This window comes from Amblyomma mixtum, chromosome 9 (genome assembly GCF_055824585.1).
Source record: "Amblyomma mixtum isolate Tamu chromosome 9, ASM5582458v1, whole genome shotgun sequence".
In the NCBI taxonomy this organism is placed as follows: Eukaryota; Metazoa; Arthropoda; class Arachnida; order Ixodida; family Ixodidae; genus Amblyomma; species Amblyomma mixtum.
In genome coordinates, this window is record NC_143020.1 from 78,545,284 (window position 1) to 78,566,073 (window position 20,790).

Below are 20,790 nucleotides of genomic sequence, written 5' to 3' on the forward strand. Positions count from 1 at the left end.
GTGGCGCACAGAGAACAACGCTTACGAAAACACTACTACGGATTACAAAGCACATTTCATCGCTAGAGGAAAGTAACGAATGTATAAAATGCCTACCTGAGAATTTTTTTCGCAGATGAAAATTATGGTAAAATTATTTTTCCTGCATGCATTCTACTAAGCAGGCGGTAACAATTCTTTCTCGCAAAAACTAGTTTCTTTTGCGTTTAAGTTGCCTGTACATTATAGTTATTCCGAATCAAGAGGTGTTCTGTAAACGACCCATTGCGCACATGCGACAAAGCGCCGATATTAACAGGAGACAAGCCATAGAGGCTCATATTTCTCCCGTATGTGGAGCGAAGGAAGTATCGGGATAATCTCTAACTTATTCGCAAAGGTAGACCTTCTTAAACACAAAATGTGGTCACATTCATTCTGACCTTCTGATGCCGGCCGACGAAGGTCATTCTGCTCCACTTGCTTACGATGCTTTCAAAAAACCATCAACCATCCGGATTTATCGTACATGAGTGGCTGAAGGGTTCAACTGCTGAGTGTGAGGTAATAAGCTTGATTTCCAATTTATAGGGTAACATTTAACCCAGAGCCTTATGAATCGTGTTTGGGTGCTTGAATATATTTTCGTTCTCTTTTGAATAAGATGGGCGGATATGATTCTTAGTGACACACGTTCGCACCTTATTTGTAGCCTCAGTATCCAGCAACATCAGTGAAATATCACCTGCATATAAAAATGTAGCACCGTCTACTATAGACCAATTGGTTTGGTTTGGTATATTGGCGCCTCTCATAGCCCCAAAGCAATTGAGGCTATGAGAGGCGCCGTAGTAAATGGCTCCGGAAATTTCGACCACCTGGGGTTCTTCAATCTGTACCCACATCGCACAGTACGCGGGCTTCTAGAATTTTGCCTCCACTGAAATTCAGCCGCCGCGGCCGGGATCGAATCCCCGTCTTTCGGGCCAGCAGCCGAGCACCGTAACCACTTAGACACCGCTTCGGGGTAACTATAGACCAATTACTTACATGCTACGACCGGAGGAACATCAATAACATTAAGCAGCTAATTGTTTCCTCTCAAGAGAGACATGAAAAATGTAAACGTAAAGATACAGCTTCTGTGCAGCTACTTTTGAGCTTCAGAACACAGTGTACGCCTTGAAATCATGTTTACTTTTCTAAACGACCCTCGAATTCATATATGAAGCCATAGAATAGCTTCAATGGCTTTCTGCCGGCGCGGTCGCTGAGTGGTTATGGGGCTTCGCTACTGGAAGACAAGGGTTTGATCCCGGCCGTTGGGGTTGGAACTCGATGGAGGCGAAATTCTAGAGGCCCGTGTGCTGTGCGATGTCAGTGCACGTTAAAGAACCCCAGGTGGTCAAAATTTCCGGAGCCCTTCAGTACGGCTTCCCTCATAGCGTGATTCACTTTGGGACGTTAAACTTCCACACTCTAAACGCGCAGTCGCTTTCTCTCCCTTGATACATACTACATCACTCATTTATGCACCGCTTGCGTCCAACCACCTGGAGAATGAATTGTGTTTTGCTTAGCTCTCTCGTTTAACTGCTTGGTGGGCTGGATTACTGAAGAAAAGTGTGTCTCTCCACCACCACAATTTGCTTTTTCTTTATTCCGATAGGAGATGCTTCGTCTTTTTCCCAACGCTGCTATGAGGGTTAGGACCTTATGCAAGACGATGAAGACGCGGGCAACATTTTCTTGCTTTCATTTTAACCTCAAAACAATAATGCATGCAAGAATTAAAAAACAAACATACTGGCGCACGAGGCGCCGTAGATGCCTGCACCTTTATTAAACGTCAATATAAATTGAACAAAGAAAGCAGTATAAAAAAATGGAATAAATTACCTTCAAGGGCATATTACAGCTGACTCTCAGCAATATCACCAGTAATTTGCCGCACTGCGGCAAGTATTTTGTTGCCCTGCTTGCGCTGAAACCATAGAACTAACATCACAATTGGACAGCGGTATTCAACACAATCTTATATACAAGGATCTAGAATTCGGGCCATAGTCCATTGCGCTATAAAGACACTGGCTCAGTTGCCCTCTTTCGGTGAGAGGCCGGTCATCCGGAATTTTAAGCCTAACATGAGCTTTTTCTTTGCCTTATTCCGAAGATGCCAATAGTTCTTCGTCTTCCCTGGGAACAAAAAAAAAACATGTTGCCATTACTGTGTAGTCTTCTCTAAAATGCTTGCGTCGAAACAGCAAAATGGACATTCCTGCCCCATGCGAAACTGTCATTCACTCAGCGAATATCGTGATCCTCAAGGCATATTTGATGTCACCCGGCTTGAACAAAAAAATCTTTAAATTGCTCGGTTTTAGCGATAACGTTCGAAGGAAGTAGGTCGCAGTAGGCATTAGTCGCTAATTGTTTGCAGTAATCGCACATGTCCATAGTGAAAAAATTCTGATCTCTCAAGCAGTTTTTTTTTTACGAGTGAAAAGTGTCTTTGTCGAGCCTCATATGCATAAAAATGCTAAAATTTCACTCCGAATGATTCACGAAATTTCCTTGTCAGTTTAAAACCGCTTGAACCCTCGAGTTTATTACACGTGTTTAGCACTGGCTGCGTAGCGAGACGGCTCTAGTGGTATGCACTTTTACCGCTTTGCTTTGGGAAAAAAAGTTTTCATGCGCACTGAAAATGTATTTAACTTTAGACACTTGTACGTGTCTAAATAAACTTCTTATCTTAAGAGGTAGCCGACTCTGCAGAAGGCTCTAAAAGGTCAGTCTCAGCACATGCAGTCACAACACACAGAACTCGAAGGATGCCTGTGAGCGAAAGCTGAAAACACACGGCGTGGTTTTGTTTTACACTTCACCAGTTTTCGGTACGCAAAAGTGTTGTGCATATGTGCACCGTTGTCCGTTTGGTTCAACGTGTTGAAACAGTTCGAACGTGTCCGCAGGTTTATAGAGGCCTAATTATACCCAGTCAAAACGCACTACAGGAATTTACGACAGAAAACTTCTGTAGTCTGTCGTATTTTGGGCATGTAGTATTTCTGTAGTCTGTCCTCTGTAGTCTGTAGTGTCGTACTTCTGTAGTCTGTCTTCTGTAGTGTAGTATTTCTGTAGTCTGTCTTCTGTAGTGTAGTATTTCTGTAGTCTTTCTGTAGTGTAGTATTTCTGTAGTCTGTCTTCTGTAGTGACGTAATTCTGTAGTGTCGTATCTCTGTAGTCTGCCTTCTGTAGTGCATTTGTGTAGTGTGTTGTATTCCTGTAGTCATTACCAAGTACGCTTTATTTGTCAATTAATATGCAGCTACAGAGCAGCAGTCTGACTCTGAACATTCGATGCATTCCTGCAGTACAGCCAGGTATAAAAACGCCTCACTTGGAGCAAATCGACTATTTATTTATATATATACAGAATATTTCTTCAGCAGGTCTCTCTTGTTCAGACTGTCCTAGGTGAAGAAAAAGAACAGTGATATATATAGTATGCATACACAACAAATGCATGCAAATGTTACAAAAGTCATACAGTGGAATCTTGATTATGCATTCCCCTTTCATGCAACGATCCACATTTAACATCAAATTGGCACGGGCCCGACGTAAACCCATAGGAATAATGCATTAAAGCCTCAATTATACAACTGAAGAATATGCACACGCCGCTTCATACGATGGCTGGCGGGAACCGTCCGGAATGGGAGAGACATTGGCATGCAGAGCACTTTACTGACAGAAGTGACGTCAACCAAGCTGTTTCCAGATAGAAATCAAGATGCAGACGTGCATGCAACGTGTGACCAAGTGCATCATGGCCTGTAATGACTGTTCTGCCAACGGCTCAGAATGAGTCCGTGCATGCAACCCGCATCTATCAGTGCGAGGCGGTCCGCCTGGCCCGTTTTTCCGCGCGCTTCACTTACGAAGACGTTGCGGGAATAAAAACTGCACGTTCATACCACCATAAAGTTATTGTAGAGGCGGTAAAAAGAGTAGACATTTCTGTGATCGCTGGTGGCTAGTTCAAAAGCGCTTCTCGCTACACCTTGAGTAAAGCACATGTTAGGCCTACAACACCAAGCAAGCGGTGTACTGTCAGCCGGCAGAACGCACATCACTGCAGAAATCGTGCCAAAGGTGGACATTGCGCTTTCTTTTTTCCTTTAAGATACGAATTCTTAGTACAACATGAACTGGTGGGCGAGTTGGTCTGACATATCTTAGTGAAGCAGCGCAACGGCACAAGGCCAAGGGAAGAAGGGGACAAACAGCACTGAACTGACAACAAATGTTTATTCCGGATGCTAACAGCATATATATACTCTTTTGCACCTTAGAAAAAACAAAGAAACAGAGAGCAGCAGAAAGTATCAATCCCAGTCATTGTGCGCATGCAGCTGTATCGCGTGTACATCGATCATTTGAAATCAGGAAGTTGTGCTCTTTCACCGAGATGGCAACGGAAGGAGTGCTGATACAATTCACACCCAGCTTCATGATCTCAGATGCCTCAATAATCTCTCGTGTAAGCTTATCCTTGTGTTTGGTAACAACTTGGCTGTTTTTGAATTCTGGGTAACATGAACAGTCACGACAGTGAACTGTTTTTATTCAAAAGAATGGGATCTGCATAGGATCTTGCATCGCTCCATTGCTAAGTGACATGTTCCTTGCTAAGCTTGACAGGGCACTCGAACAATCACTCATGAGCTCAACAGTTGCAAGAGTGTTCCGATATGTAGATGATTACCTAATTTTACTAGATTGTGACCCGGCTAGCTTCGCTGCGGAAGTGAATGGCCTGTGCGCGATATTCTGTGAAGTGCTTTCGCCGCTGGAAATTACGCATGAAGTGGCTGTGAATGATCGCATTAAGTTCCTTGATCTGACCTTATATTTTACTGATTTCCATGAATGCTGGGCATTTGATCCTAGGGGTAAAAAGCCCTTACTTCCATACAGCTCAGCCCATTCGAAGCTTGTTAAAAGAGGCATTGTGGCGTCATGCTTTCAAAATGCCATGCAAAAATCCTGCCCACACAAGTTTGAATTTAGTTTCTCCAATCAGGTTGATAGGCTAACAGACGCAAAATACCCCCTTCATATTCTGGCATCAGTAGCAGAAGGGATATTGAAAAAGCTGAAGGAGGGCAAAGCTGTCCCCCATTCCAAGCAAAAAAATCTGGCAGTAATACCTTATGTTCATGTTGTGTCCCACAATTTGAAGAGAATAGGCAAAAAGGCAGGAGTAGATGTTGTTTTTTCGGCTCCTGTCAGACTGAGTGGCTTGTGTGCGAGAGTTAATCGCCCGGATAAAAGATCGGAATCTGGTCATAATTGCAAGAAAAACCACAGGATGAAGTATGTGCCATGCCAAGACAACGTGGTGTACTCAGTCCCGTTGAAGTGTGGTGGGTCATACATCGGCCAAACTGGCCGGTGTCTTAATGAAAGACTTAAAGAGCACGCAAACAATGTCAAGAACACGGCCCGCCACATAGGTACTCACTGTCGTGACTGTTCATGTTACCCAGAATTCAAAAACAGCCAAGTTGTTACCAAACACAAGGATAAGCTTACACGAGAGATTATTGAGGCATCTGAGATCATGATGCTGGGTGCGAATTGTATCAGCACTCCTTCCGTTGCCATCTCGGTGAAAGAGCACAACTTCCCGATTTCAAATGATCGATGTACACGCGATACAGCTGCATGCGCATAATGACTGGGATTGATACTTTCTGCTGCTCTCTGTTTCTTTGTTTTTTCTAAGGTGCAAAAGAGTATATATATGCTGTTAGCATCCGGAATAAACATTTGTTGTCAGTTCAGCGCTGTTTTTGTCCCCTTCTTCCCTTGGCCTTGTGCCGTTGCGCTGCTTCACTAAGAGATTCTTAGTACAGATACTGCAACCTGCTTCTGCGTAGTGACAGCGGTTTTAGAGAAAGTTTGAACAGAAAGACATGTCGCTGGCATGGCCGTATACTGTGCAGTGCACATCTCCGAAGGGTTGTAGTAGTCATATTCCTGGCGCGTCGTTCATATTTTTTCGAGATTCATCCGACAGCTACTTAATGTGCAGGAACAGAGCGCTCGCCTGCCTTGTCTAAAGCCGCCTCTTCCACGCTGAAAAGCCTGGCTGTGTGCGGTCTCAGAACAGTCTGCTAATGTGGTCCATAAGTGCTGTTAACAGTCTGGTTCATAAATATAATCTTCTGTGCGTCATCTCAGTAGCAGACTATCCTTAAGCAGAACTTGGGTAAAGCAGTATCTCACTATAGTAGGCAAATTCCAGTGCGATTTGCAGGTTATTCCAGTGCCTAAGTGTACCATACAGACAGTTAGGAAATACAGTCAAGTTACGAGTTTTGTAAGCACATGAGCTTACCCAATCTATTCATGCATATAACAAGAGACTATTGGCTTGAACAGATATTTACCGCCGCAGGCCACAGCACTTCTGTGCCAGGTAGCGCGTCACCTTCTTGTGGTACTTTTGGAGATCCTCAGCCGAGCAACCCTTCAGCTTCAAATAGTGCCAGAAGGAATCTGCACAAATGGGGTAATAAGTAATGTTAGTGTGGTTGAATATAAAAAATGAGCAGATCGAATAATGAGCATTAATACACCTAACATAGGTTGTCAGTTCGAATCCGTGCTGCAAGAAAGGCTCTAACTTAACTAGTAAGTTTATGCTGCACGACAGGCTGAATCGTATGACACCATCTGGTACATTCATGCCAAACGGTTCACCCACTAATTTTACAGGAATGTCGTGACTAAGCAGCCAGACTTTAATGCCTGCCAGACAGATATACATATACTGATCGATATAGTTTAGTTTCGAGCTGTGGTGCTCGAGCATCACACTGCCACCTGCTATTATTTTATTCCATTATCTAACCACCTCGGCTCCCATGGCAACTACTGGGATACACTGCTGCATTGGAGGCTGCCAACTTGGGTTCTATCCGTGGAATCAGCACAACTCAGGCTCAAAACGCAACCAGGCTGAGAACGCAACGCAATGCTCTAAAATTACTACCTCGGGCTAATAGCTCTGGGAGCAAAGCTTCACACACTGGTGCATAATATTATACTTCAGATACACCCAGCAAAGCAGTAGAGAGAAAAGCCCTTTGATGAATAACAAAATTTAGCTGGAGTTTAAAAACCCACTTGCACTCTGCGTAGGTTTGGGACTTGGGGGAAAAAGAGAGGTGCAGGAAATTGCAAAGGTTTTCAAGCAATTTCAACAAAATTTCAAAAATTATACAGCCCCTGAATTAGGGATGGCATACATCAAAGTGGTGACAAAGGGAGTGACAAAGTTCCTTACACAGTGTGTGCACTGATGAGGAATGAGGAGGATTTGGTGTTTAACTGGAAGATTAACAGCAAATAAAGTTTATTGCGCATATCTGCTGCCTATGAAAGGCTAACCGCCGAATTCAGAAGTGCGCCTCAACTCGATACTCCGTCTCCACTCTGTGGAGTGGAGAAAACAACTGCTCTTCCATTTGATGGGCAGTTAGGATTGAAGAATGCCACTCGGCATTTCTTCAGACAAGGAGCTGCTCTAGAGACCTTCTTCCAACTGCCGTCCCTCGAGGAAGCATGAAAGGCAAATGATGATGAGAATAAGGCGAAAAATTGCCTTTGGCTACAAAAAAGCATGGCATGGCTATTATGTGTCTGTTTTATCACGCTGCACCACCTTAAGAACACAAAGAACCTCACCGTTTATTAGCCTAGTAAAACATCTTTTGCAAGCTGCCTGACGAAAGCAACAGAGAAAAACTACCGGAAACGCTTGCACATCTGGCAACCTTTGCCACCAATGATGTAGCGTCTATGTAGGCATTTACGAATGGTGTAAAAACTGCCGTTCGTCAACTTGTGGGAGGTTTCGCTGGCCTGCAGAGGCCAGCGGCGAAGCTGAGAAGTACCAAAATGGGTTTGGATTTATGGGGTTTAATGTCCCAAGTGACTCAGGCTATGAGGGATGCCATAGTGAAGGGCTCTGATAATTTCATCCACATGGGGTTCTTTCACGTGCACTGACATCGCACAGTACACAAGCTTCCAGCATTTTGTCACCATCAGAATGCGACTGCCGCGGCCAGGATCGATCCTGTGTCTTTGAAGTCAACAGCTGAGCACCGCAACCCCTGAGACTGCTTCATCATCAAATTATGCATTACATAAATGACACTGCATCACAGAAAAGGACTAACAGTCATGGCCAAACTGTAGTTACAGCCAAAAGTTGGCACCGTGAACCTGCTCCCCACATCCAAAAGCTTAGACAGCTTCAGCCAACACACAGGAATCAGATTGTCTCCCAAACCCCATGACACTGCCTCCCAAAGAAGGTGGCAGCCAATAAGTGGGCAACAAAAAAGTAAACTGTGGGTAACAACTTGAACGTCTTGCATCACGCTACAAGGTGATGTGAAATTTGAGGAAAGGCCCCAAGAAGCACATAATTTTTAGATTTCCAGAGCACTCTTAGCCCTTTAAATGCCAAATGTTTTCCTAAAAAACATGCCAGAAATTTTAAGGAATCAATTTTTTTGTGTACATTATTCTTGAAGCCACTTCATTGCATACACATGGGTAGCTGCAGAGCAGTCAGCTCAATGCACCGATTGTGGTTGACAGCACTCAGACATACAGACAAGGGACAGAAACAAAAAAGATGATGGCACAGGCACTGAACTTAAAACTTTTCCCAGAACTGCCGACATACTGCATAAATACCCACACCACAGGCACCAACACGCAGCGATTTATGCACTCGTGGTAACAAGAAGTGGTATGAGAAGTAGTGGAAAAACAACAAAAGCTAGAAGCAAAAACCAGAGGACACAGCACAGGATAAAACCAGAACAAGGTGAGAGAAAAATTTATAAGCAAGTCATTTTTAAAAGACTGCCAACAGTGGATAGGTTTGACCGAAAGAATATTTAAGAACTGGTCTGATAAAATGGAACTAAAAAACCTTATACACACACACAGACCAAGCCCAGTGAAAAAAAAAAATGGAGAAATGGCAAGAAAAAACACGCAATAGAAGCAAAATGGCGATTGGGTAAGCAAACGAGAATTAAGCAACAAGCGAAGGTGAAGTGTGCTAAAAATTAAAAGGATAAAAGGGGAATAAAAACGCGCATGAGCCACAAAGGTGAAGCCAACAATTAAGATGGTTAAAAGTGGAAGATGACGTACAGTGAAGCCGAGAGATAAAATATAAAAAAGTAAAATTCAATAACCAGTATGAAGGCAAAAATCAAGGAAAAACACCAAAAGAGGGAAGTTGGCAGGAGGCAAGGCATGTAACACACATGTAGAACCAGGGCTAGATCAAGTACGTCCACAAAGAAAGGCAATCCTCCGAGTGAAACCAAGCGTATTCTTTACATTCACCCCGGAGCCTGAAAATCTCTGTGGCTTCCACCATTGCATTGCGTCAGCTTATTACGGGGCTCTATTAACACAGTGGCTTTCTCGAACTTTGGGCAGCATGGCTTTTTTGCGTCCCATTATCAGCAGTGGACTTGCAGGTACCTAAGAGATGTACCCGATAAATCAGTGTAATGCTCTCTTAGCCTTCCATTGATGCCAATGTATACCTTGCAGCAAGAAAAAGGGATTGAGAAAGCACTTCTTGTGCATGCCACTAAGGGTTTCTGTGCAATGCAGTGCAGCCTGTTTCTTTTTTCTTTTTCATTGACGATCCTAGAGAGGTGTGATAGGTGATGGGGGGGGGCGGCAGCAAAAAAAGCATCTACTCTATCTCTCGAATTTTCTAAAGGTAAATTTCACAGAACCTTAAGAAAATCGGAGAGAAAGCAGGAGTAGACATTGCCTTTTCTGACCCCCTAGCACCTATTGCAGTTGCGGAATCCTAAATGAAAAAAAAAGACGCTGCACCACGCAGCACAGAAAACCCTTAGCGCCATGCGCGGAGGGCATTTAATCAATCCTTTTGTCTTGCGGCAAGGTATACATTGGCATCAATGAAAGGATAAGGGAGCATAAGATTGATTTATCGGGTACATTTCTCGGGAATCTGCCAGTCGGAAAGAGCAAAACCACAAAACTATCACACAGAGGCAGGTGACAACACAAGGCCGTACTGACAACTGAAAATTTATTGAACAGCAGTGCTTATATAGACAAGTCACGTGTGTAATCTGCAAACAATCGTAAAGAGGCAAAAAAATTCAATGGCAACCATAGAGCTGAGCAAATATGACAATCACCTGCTCAAAAACGAAACAAAAACAACCGGGGGAAACACAGACAGAAACGCTAATTTTCCTGAAAAATGAACACAGTAGGCGTGCTGACACACTTATCTGGCTCTAACCTCAAGATGGCAACAGCCTCGACAATTTCTCTTTCCAACTGCTTCTTTCTTCATCCAATAATCTGTGTGCAGTTCAGTTTGGGATAGCAGTCTACAATGAGACAGTGAGTGGGACGGCAAATGCCTCCGGGTCTACTCAAGGAACACGCATACTCTTGCAAACAAATGTGTAAACATCTACCACTTTGGACGATATAAAACTGGCCACAGCTGAGGGGAATCTCGTACAACATGCCCGTTGGCGGTACTTTTTGAATGCCTCATGCCATGTGCAACGGGGGTGGTGTACACGATTCCTCTCAGCTGTGGTCGATTTTATACCGGCCAAATTGGTAGATGGTGAAACACTCCCTTGCAAGAGTATTAGCATTCCTTGGGTAGGCCCGGACGACCTTGCCTGCCTGTCCACTGTCCCAGTTGTAAAGACTTAACCTAAACTGAACTGCACACTATTATTGGATGAATAAAGGGCCAGTTGGAAAGAAATTCTCAAGGCTGTTGCCATCCTGAGGTCGAAGCCAGATAGGTGGGATAGCACGCCTTCTGTGTCCATTTTTCAGAAAGAATTGGAATTTGTTTCCCTCCCTAGGTTGTTTTTGCAATGATTGTTTGCAGATTACATGCGCAACTGATCCATATGAGCACTCATTTCTTCAATAAATGTTCAGTTGTCGTACCGCCTTGTGTTTTGCCTGCCTTTGTCCCATTCTGTTTTGCGGTTTTTCTAACGATTTCCAACCAACTGGCCTACAAGCACGTCCTAAATCTGCAAGTCCATTGCCAAAACTGTGACCGAAAAAAGCCATGCCACCCATGTTCGAAAAAGTGCCATTGTGTTAAAAAAGCACCAGAATAAGCCGACATGAACTGGTGGGAGCCGCCGGGATTTTGAGGCTCGAGGATTAATGGGCAAGAACACCCTCAGAAAAAAAGATTGCCTTTCTTCAGGATGTTTGACCTAGCCCTGGTTTTAAAAACATCTTGCATGCCTTGACTTTTCTGCCAACTCCTCTATTTTCGCGTTTTTGTTTGCTTTTATCTTTAATACTAATTGAATTTCCCATTTTGATATTTTATAACTTAACAAAACTTCTGTTTGGGCTAGATGGTGCATAGCTATAAATGAAATGAAATTTAAGCGCACACGAAAAACGCACACAAGAGGAGATACACACAGGACAGGCGCTAACTTCATCTGATTTATTCGCAGGTAAGAGAGCGAAAATATATACATAAAACGAGGCATGCGCAGTAAAGAAACAGATCGTCATATCACAATGCGTGCTCAAGGTATCTGTATTCTGCCTGCAAAAGATTAACTGATGTATCACTCACACAGTCATGCCCCCTCTTCCTGATGTGAAATGCTTCTAATAATTCACGTGCCGTCTTATCACCGCTCCTGCCAAGAATCTTTATCTCCTTCAGCCGCGGCTCGCACGCTCTGCAGTTCGCACAATGGTCAGCCAAATGTGTCCCTCCACCCCTTAATGCCCGCAAATGTTCCCCCGCCCGGTCATTGACACACCGCCCAGTCTGGCCTATGTAAGCCCTACCGCAGGTCAAAGGTATCTCGTAAACGACACCGGAACAGCAGTCGACATACTTCTTTGAGTGCTTCTTCCTGCAGCCACTCTTCTTTTCCGTGCACGAAATGCGTGAGCAAAGGTGGGCAAGTTTCTTCGGTGCGACGAACACCACAGGAACGCCGTGTCGGCTTGCCACCTTCTTCACATGATGGGCAACCTTGTGGATATACGGAACCACTACTGGTTTAAACGAGTTCCTTTCTAGTACGTTCGCTTTGGCGAACATGACCTGCTTGGTTTTTCGAAGAAGGGCCTCGGCCACAGAAACAATGACCGTGCCGACATAGGTACATAGGCACGTCCTCAGTAGGTACCTGCAGAAACACCTAGGCTCTCTACAGGTCCATGACCCCTTTACTGTAAAAAACTCGCTGCAGGTTGTACAGTTTCTCGAGGGTAATTCTGCAGTTGGGTATATGTTCTCGGTAGATGTGGAAGATCTGTTTTATTCTGTGCCCCACGATGTTTTGTTCGGTGATGTTAGGAGCGCGATAGAAGAAAGCGGAGAGGTGGAGTTCCAGAACTCATGCGGTCTTAGGTGGACAATTTTATGCGCGTTCTTGAGTTTTATTTAGGTGTCACTTTTATCTCTTTTGAGAAAAAATTTTATCGTCAGAGACAAGGGATCTGCATTGGGTCCTGCGTAGCCCCTGTGCTTTGTAACCTGTTTTTAGCTTTTATTGACCGCGCCCTTGAGCAAAGCTTTAATGGGAAGGGAGTGCTGAAAGTTTTTAGGTACGTAGACGATTTTCTTATTGTTTTGAAAAAACTAAACAACATTTCTTACACCGAAGCAGTTGGCAGCATCCTGGAGAGCTTTCAGCAGAACGGGAGGGGATTGAGATTTACGTACGAACTCCCTTTACAAGGTTCGTTGCAGTTTTTAGATGTCAATTTTACTATAGGAGTTGATCATGTTTGTTGGGAGTACGCTCCGAGGGCACAGAAAGAGCTTTTACCTTTTGATTCCGCTCATTCCAAAACAGTTAAGAGGTCTATTGCCGGCCTATGCCTGGGGTCTGCTCTCTCGAAGTCGTGCCCGCATGCTATGCAGTGTAGCTTTAATAAGCAAGTACGCCGGCTACTTATGGCTGGGTTCCCCTGCGCGGTCATTGTTTCTGTGGCCGAGGCCCTTCTTCGAAAAACCAAGCAGGTCATGTTCGCCAAAGCGAACGTACTAGAAAGGAACTCGTTTAAACCAGTAGTGGTTCCGTATATCCACAAGGTTGCCCATCATGTGAAGAAGGTGGCAAGCCGACACGGCGTTCCTGTGGTGTTCTCCGCACCGAAGAAACTTGCCCACCTTTGCTCACGCATTTCATGCACGGAAAAGAAGAGTGGCTGCAGGAAGAAGCACTCAAAGAAGTATGTCGACTGCTGTTCCGGTGTCGTTTACGAGATACCTTTGACCTGCGGTAGGGCTTACATAGGCCAGACTGGGCGGTGTGTCAATGACCGGGCGGGGGAACATTTGCGGGCATTAAGGGGTGGAGGGACACATTTGGCTGACCATTGTGCGAACTGCAGAGCGGCTGAAGGAGATAAAGATTCTTGGCAGGAGCGGTGATAAGACGGCACGTGAATTATTAGAAGCATTTCACATCAGGAAGAGGGGGCATGACTGTGTGAGTGATACATCAGTTAATCTTTTGCAGGCAGAATACAGATACCTTGAGCACGCATTGTGATATGACGATCTGTTTCTTTACTGCGCATGCCTCGTTTTATGTATATATTTTCGCTCTCTTACCTGCGAATAAATCAGATGAAGTTAGCGCCTGTCCTGTGTCTATCTCCTCTTGTGTGCGTTTTTCGTGTGCGCTTAAATTTCATTTCATTTATTGATATTTTATCTCTCTCGTTTTTACAGTAGCTCATCTTCCTCCTGTAGCCATGTTAATTCTTGGCTTCACCTTTGTTGCTCATGTGCATTTATTCCCCTTTTATTCTTTCAGTTTTTTAGCTCACTTCACCTTTGTAGACCAATTCTTGTTTGCTTGCCCAATCACCATTTTCTTTTCACGGCATGTTTTTTCTTGCCATTTTACTTTTATTTCACTGCCCTTGATCTGTGTTTGCGTGTAGTGTTTTAGTTCCGTGTTATCAGACCAGTACTTGAAAATTTTGGTCAAACCGTTCCACTGTTTCACGTGCTGGTGGTCTTAAAAATGACTTGCTTAAAACTATTCCTTTAACCTTGTTATGGTTTCATCCTTCCCTTCTCTATAGTCTTGGTTTCTGTTTCTAGTTTGTGTTGTTTTCCCACTATTGGCCATATCACTTATTGTTGCCACGAGTGCATAAAATTGCCACCTGTTGCTGTTGGCGCCTGTGTTTTGGTTATATATGCAGTGTTTCGGTGATTCTGGAATAAATCTGTAGTCAGCACCTGTGCCCTCATATTTTTTCTTTCTGACCCCAGTCTGTGTTTCTAAGCTCTGTCAACCACAAAGGATCAGACCAACTAGACCGACAGCTTGTCCTATTCAAGCTCAATGCGTACTTTTCAAAGAAATGCTATGGCGAAAACACTGTACTTACAGTAAAGCCTGCTTGACTGAGCGAATACCACTGGCAATTCGCAAATTCCCAGCCTGCTCCTGATTGCTGGCTCAAGCCGCACGCAACTTTGTGGCTTGCACGACTTCCACGCAACTCTTGGTCCCTTGAAACTGAAACATAGAGGGATGAGTGAGAGATATCAGATTTGATATGCTTGTATTGCTGCAATGACTAAGAAAAAACGATATTTTCCATAAGAACAATTATTATTTCACACTAGCTTCGCAGAGTAAACCTCGTTTATCACGACCTCGTTAACACTGACATACTGCACAGTCCCAGCCTGACTGCATCTAGTTCTATGGTGTCATATGCTTGTTAGCTATGAGCCCTTGGCCTTGCACCGGTTAATACAGACAACCACGGAATGGGCAATCAGCTCCGACCTTTTGAGTCATAGATACTCACAAGCTCAGTGGTCCCAGGGGTTCTAGAAATATTGGCAGGGCGACACAGTAACAAGCATTCCGCACCACTTGCTCTCGCTTCATTGCAAAAAAACTCTCACAGCAGACCTGTCCTCCATTTTGCAGTGTGAAAATAATCAAATTCAAAGCATGCACACAAAATGTGGACCTCTCTTCGAACAGAGCTTCAGAAATACGGGTATAATTATTGTAATTAAACCTACCTGCAGCTTTCAATTTATCCTAAAATTTTATGCAACTCGACAAGCAATAAGCATTAAAAAGGAATTAAAATAGCCAGCACTGTTTAAACAATATAGCTACGAAGAAATACGAGACGTATCCACTACTCTCCAGTGGTTCTTTAGCTTCATGCATTATCAATCTACACTTTCTTACAGGCACATTTGCACGTGAAACTTGGGTTTAACCCAATCTTGATGAATCTTTCTGGAATGCAACAATCAGGAGAAACCAGTTTTACTCAAAAACAAAGGGCCCTATACAATGCATCACAAGGCCGGCTAGGCGCACTCAAGACTACAGCCCCTTCCACAAGTCTCCAATTTGCCTGTCCTCTACAAGTTGCAGGATCCCTGTCCACTGCTTGTCGAATTTCGCTATCCCGCCTTGCTAGTTCTCCCACTGCCCTTCTCAAACTCTTGGAATTCTGTTGCTCTAGCAGATCATCAGCTATTGTATTATTTTTTGTTTTAGCACTACACACTCCATGCCAACAATGCTGGATAATGTACTTTAAATAGGTTTGTAGAGCGTGCAAGTGGCTTGCAGCTTGACGAATAGGTGAGAAAAAACGCGGAGCCTGACAAATAGGTGTGAAAAAAACATGGGTTATTTGGAAGAAATGGGCTTGGGCAGGAGATGTAATGCAAAGGCAAGATAACCAGTGGTCCTTAAGAGTGATAGAGTGGATTCCAAGAGAAGGCAAACGTAGCAGGGGGCAGCAGAAAGTTAGGCGGGCGGATGAGATTAAGAAGTTTGTGGGGATACGGTGGCCACAACTGGCGAAGGACAGGGTTAATTGGAGAGACATGGGAGAGGCCTCTGCCCTGCATTGGGTGTTAGACTGATGATGATGACAACCTGGTGAATTTGCCTCGCAACAACCGCTGCAGCCTGATATTTTGTACAGCAGCACAATGGCCTTCATTTTTTGAGTGGTGAAGTATTCAAATAGCATTTTGTTTCAACCATGAGTGTAAAGGGAAGACATTTTATGTTGCACAAAATGAAGGAATTACATGCATACTGGGCTTTGGAAGAATGCCCTGTGGACATTACAAAACACTGCCATCCTTGCTTTATCTCTGCCAGGTAACAAAATTCATTATTCTCCAAATACTTTGGACAAAGACAAGCTGCCGTGCACTCATTCGAGCTCAGTGGACTTTCCCTCAAACCAATCTTCAGTAAATAATAACAGGATTAGGCAAAAGTAACTGTAGTGTATTTCAGTGAGTCAGTGCCTTTTACAGAAAGTTTTGGAAACAGAAAAGTTTATGAGCTTTGTGAGCACATGATTGCCCAATCTATTTACATAGTCAATTGGGAAATTTGCCTTCCTATTCAATTTATGCACATTCAAACAATATTTACCGCTGTAGGCCACATCAGTTCTGTACCAGGTAGCACATGCCAAAAAAAAGCCTTGATAGTGTAATAAGTAATGTGTGGTTGACTATAGAACTTAAAATCTAGGCCATATCTCTTGGATCTAATCTTGACATATTTCTGCATAATACTATACTGCAGATACAAAAAGCAAAGCAATAGAGAGAGACAGAGAAACTTTGCTAATGAAATGAACAAAATATTTACTTAAAATCACTGACCTGTTACTCAGCATGAGGGAGGAAATAAGAGGGAAAGACGAAGGAAAACAGGTGCAGAAAATTGTTAACGTTTAGAAAATAATAAATTTAAACAATTTTTGGAAATGATGTATTCATTACTTTACTTGGTTTTAAAGGGTTTAATGCCACAAAGCGGCGCAGGCTATACAGGGCGCTATTGTAGAGGACTGGAAAATTCTTTAGGTGTGCTGACATCACACGGTACCTGGGCCTCTAGCATTTCGTCTCCATTGAAATGAGACTAGTACAGCTGGAATCAAAACTGGCTGGAATCGAACCTGCCTCTTCCGGGTCAGCAGCCAAGCACAATAACCACTCAGCCACCATGACGGCTCCCATTTGGGGTGACATGCATCAATGTGGTGACTGACGGGGCTGACAAAGTTCACTTCAGAGAGGGTGTGCATTGATGAGGTTATATAGTTCAATTCTCCCTGTGCCACATAATTAGACAGGTAAAAATTTATTATGAGCATATGCTGCCTATGGCAGGCCAAGAGATGTAAGACACAAAGCATATGTCCATAAAATGAAAGCAAGAACAGCACAATTTCCTGCTGTGAGTAACCGCTCCACTATCCAAAAGGATAGCCAGCTTCTTTAAAAAATGTATGTCCTGCCTATGTCCATTTATGATTCCCGCTCAGATTTTAATTCGCATTTATTTCCAACCAACTCAGTTCTCTCCCAATCTCTTATCATTAACCCTATGATTTTCCTGAGTGGTTCACCGCACTGTTCTCAATTTTAAGCCCTTTGTAAAGTACCCCACTTTTCCCGACAGCTTAGCAAAGGCAAAGCAGTTTAAAATTTCTTTTTGAGCATACTGCAAGGTGCTGCTCGTAACTTCTGAGTGCATGCCTAAGGCAATAAACCCCTTTCTTATTCTCCCAACCATTTCTTTCAAATGCTCTATATCTGTGCATGACCTGGCCGAGGTGTATTCTGTTTCGACTTCCAGTACCTTACTGCATTTCATAAAAAGGCCTCTTTCCTGATTATTAAGTATTGATTTAGCTCTCATTTTCACACTGAGTATTGATGTCCTCAATCATTTGCAAGAATTCATCACTTATACTACAACTCACCATTAATACTACAATAACATGAAATCAAATATAACTGAGCGGTTCTCCATGAGTCTTCGCATTTCCTGAACCAACCTGCTGCTATGCAGAGAGGGTCACCTCGTCTAGCATCATCACATCTTGTTCAGGGTATGTGGGTTGTGCAAAGTAAACAACAGTTGATTTCAGGTCACTGCAGTCAAAGCTACAAAGTAGCTGGTGCAATGAAATGTTAGTTCTAAGAAGGTCTGCTCGTTTTTTTTTATGCAGGCCCAAGTGAACACAGGCTAAACTGCATGCTGTTTGATGTCATGCAAGGATAAAGATCCCCAGGTGGCCAAAATTATTCTGCAGCCCTCTGCTACGGCACCTCTTTTCTTCTTTAACTCCCTCCTTTATCCCTTCCCTTGCATCATTGTTCAGGTGCCTATCAAGATGTGAGACAGTTACTCTGTCACTTCCTTGGCTCAAAAACCAATTTAAAATTTTTCAAGGATACTGTCAAGAACGTAGAGGTACAAACTGTACAGTATAACCACATGCCACAGCAATAAACCAGCAATACATCTGCGCTGACAGGAGCTTGCCAAGTACGCTGCAAGGATGCTATGCCACGCAAGATTTGGTGTCATCATACAATGTTACTTTACTGACTGACATTTCAATGTACAAGCACTAAATACCATTAAAGTATTATTGTACAGCACAACGTTTTTAAAAGATAAACGAACATTTTGGCCCTTTTAGAGGACACACATGCATAAAAGGCAACAGGTGTGGAATAGTCACTGCACCTGAAGCAGGCTCAACTTTATAATAACAGCGCAGTGTCAAGAGCTACATGTGCGGCTATATTTCGTACAAATTTGCAGTTCATGTAATAAGCTGAGGTACTGCTGTAAAGTGCATGTAGAGTTCTGCATGCATTTTTAAACACAGCAGTGAGCCTATGTTGAAAATATTTTTCAAAACAGGCAGGTAAGGTATGCGTAACTGAAAAAGATAATTACCATGAATGGCTTGGAGGGATGGCACAGCTGAAGGCAGGAAGCACGCATGGCCCAGCAGATGCTGGCAGCTGGCAACTGCAGATAAATACGTCCCAACCAACAGCTGTCAGTGCCAGTGACAATGTCATGAATGACGACAAAACAAACTGTCGACTGCTTCAGAAACTAAAATGAGGTATTAATATAGGAACACAAAAAGCAATGAGGTGGCCCATGACAAAATAAATAAGGAGATTGTATGTGAAACACCCATACACATTCTTTGAGTACATTTACATGACTGTCATAACCACATTGAAAGATGAGCTGGCTGGAATACCGCTTTATTCTTATGCATGATGAAAAGAGCCCAACTATTCGAATATAGCATGCGCAGGCTTTAGTTAATTACTATTAGGGTGCCTTGCACCAGCGTCTAATGTATTCTTAAATTGAACATAGCACCCAGTCGACCAGTTTACCTTGCATAAATGAGAAGAGAAAATGCAAAAGACATGCATTCAATACCAAGGAGCCCGATATCTCACGTCACAACTGAGCATGATACGAAAATTAGTAGTGCATTTAACAAATTCCACACAAATAAAAACAGCAAAGCATTTGTCGAGTGGTAATGCAAGTAGGGGCAAGAGCAAAAAAAAAATACCGAAGAACACTGGTGAGTGAGGTGCAGGGAGGTCTGTGGGTAGGGTTCCGTGCCTGGGAACAGTTCCGAGCGCGGAGAACTGCTGCCGGCAGTCAACCAAGAATAAATAAGAGAAAGTGAAAATGAATAACAAACCGTCACCAATTGCGAACGACCTGAAAGCGGGCCGCATAAGCGAGGCATACAGCAAAAAGCTTGAAATCCCAAATAAGTGTGCAGTTGCATCCCCAACAGTTCAGTGCCCTGAAGGAGAGGAAGCATGGACGCCTACAGTTCAGGGAAGACACAAGAACGACCTAACTGACATAATATTGCCAAATTCTGTTCCAATGGGGAAGCACAGATAAAAAGTTTACAAATGACTACTACATATGCGCCAGCCTTCCACATGCGATCACTGTCTTCAAAATAATTTGCATGACGAATATTAAGAAGTAAGCACTGATCCGATGAGCACCAACACCGAGCAAAACCATCCGTCGTCTGTTCGCAGTTCGCCTAGCGCGAGTGCTTCATCGCGCAGCACTGCCGCTCATAATAATCTTCTAAATAGCACAAATCCATCCGATGGGTACCAGCCGCGAGCAAAATCACCCGTTGTCAGTTCCCTCGCCTGTTCTCAGCTGTCCACGCAAAAGCGCTCTCACCCGCGGCACTGATCGTCGTCTTCTACGCAGTACAAATCCATGCCAGTTGAATGTAGTAAACATTGTAGTTTTTCGCAGCGCTAGCAAGCGACCGCATAACTCTGCTGTGATCTCTGGTGGCATTTTTATTTACCACGGCACCTGAGTACTAAACGCAGGCTATGAAGCAAGACTTGTCACGCAGGCTATACGTCCGTTCTTTTCAGGCAACGCATTATAGCTGAGGCAACCGCACGCAGACTGCCTCCACTGCCATCCCTATATAGCCGCACACTAATAACGCGTGTGAATACAGATCAGTAATAGAGAAGCGGTGACGGTACTCACCAATCATGCAGCTCATCCAGGCTTAGTAAAACCGCGCCGTCGTCTTCATTGCCTTTCCAGATGACAAGACGTCGTAGCGCTGCCTTTCTTCACGGCTTTGCCCGTCCAAACTCACCGATGTTGACTGGGCGTAATACTCGTCGTTGGCTTCCAAAACACACTTCTGTTCTTCACACATGTCCGCCGCACAAGCACTCAAACAATGCCATGAAAATCCAAATAACACAAAACGTGAGGCAACGCACGCACTGACATGGCGCCGGCATAGAGAAAGATATTGGTA

At 43.7% G+C, this 20,790-nt stretch overlaps 1 protein-coding gene across 3 annotated transcripts; it reads right to left on the reverse strand.

Annotated features, from left to right (window-relative positions):
- Window positions 1-3,382: 3,382 nt before the first annotated feature.
- On the reverse strand, window positions 3,383-20,790 carry LOC149329821 (uncharacterized). Of its 3 annotated transcripts, none has more exons than XM_089560499.1 (6): window positions 20,508-20,790; window positions 19,534-19,612; window positions 18,888-18,962; window positions 14,509-14,639; window positions 6,444-6,552; window positions 3,383-3,450 (listed from the first exon to the last, which is right to left on the reverse strand). In XM_089560499.1, exons 1-6 carry the CDS (start codon window positions 20,521-20,523, stop codon window positions 3,405-3,407), a joined length of 456 nt encoding a protein of 151 aa, XP_089416625.1. In that variant the 5' UTR covers window positions 20,524-20,790; the 3' UTR covers window positions 3,383-3,404. The 3 variants fall into 3 exon arrangements, with proteins under 3 accessions (XP_089416625.1, XP_089416624.1, XP_089416626.1); XM_089560498.1 differs by having other exon boundaries at window positions 19,534-19,615; XM_089560500.1 differs by having other exon boundaries at window positions 3,383-3,455; window positions 19,534-19,615.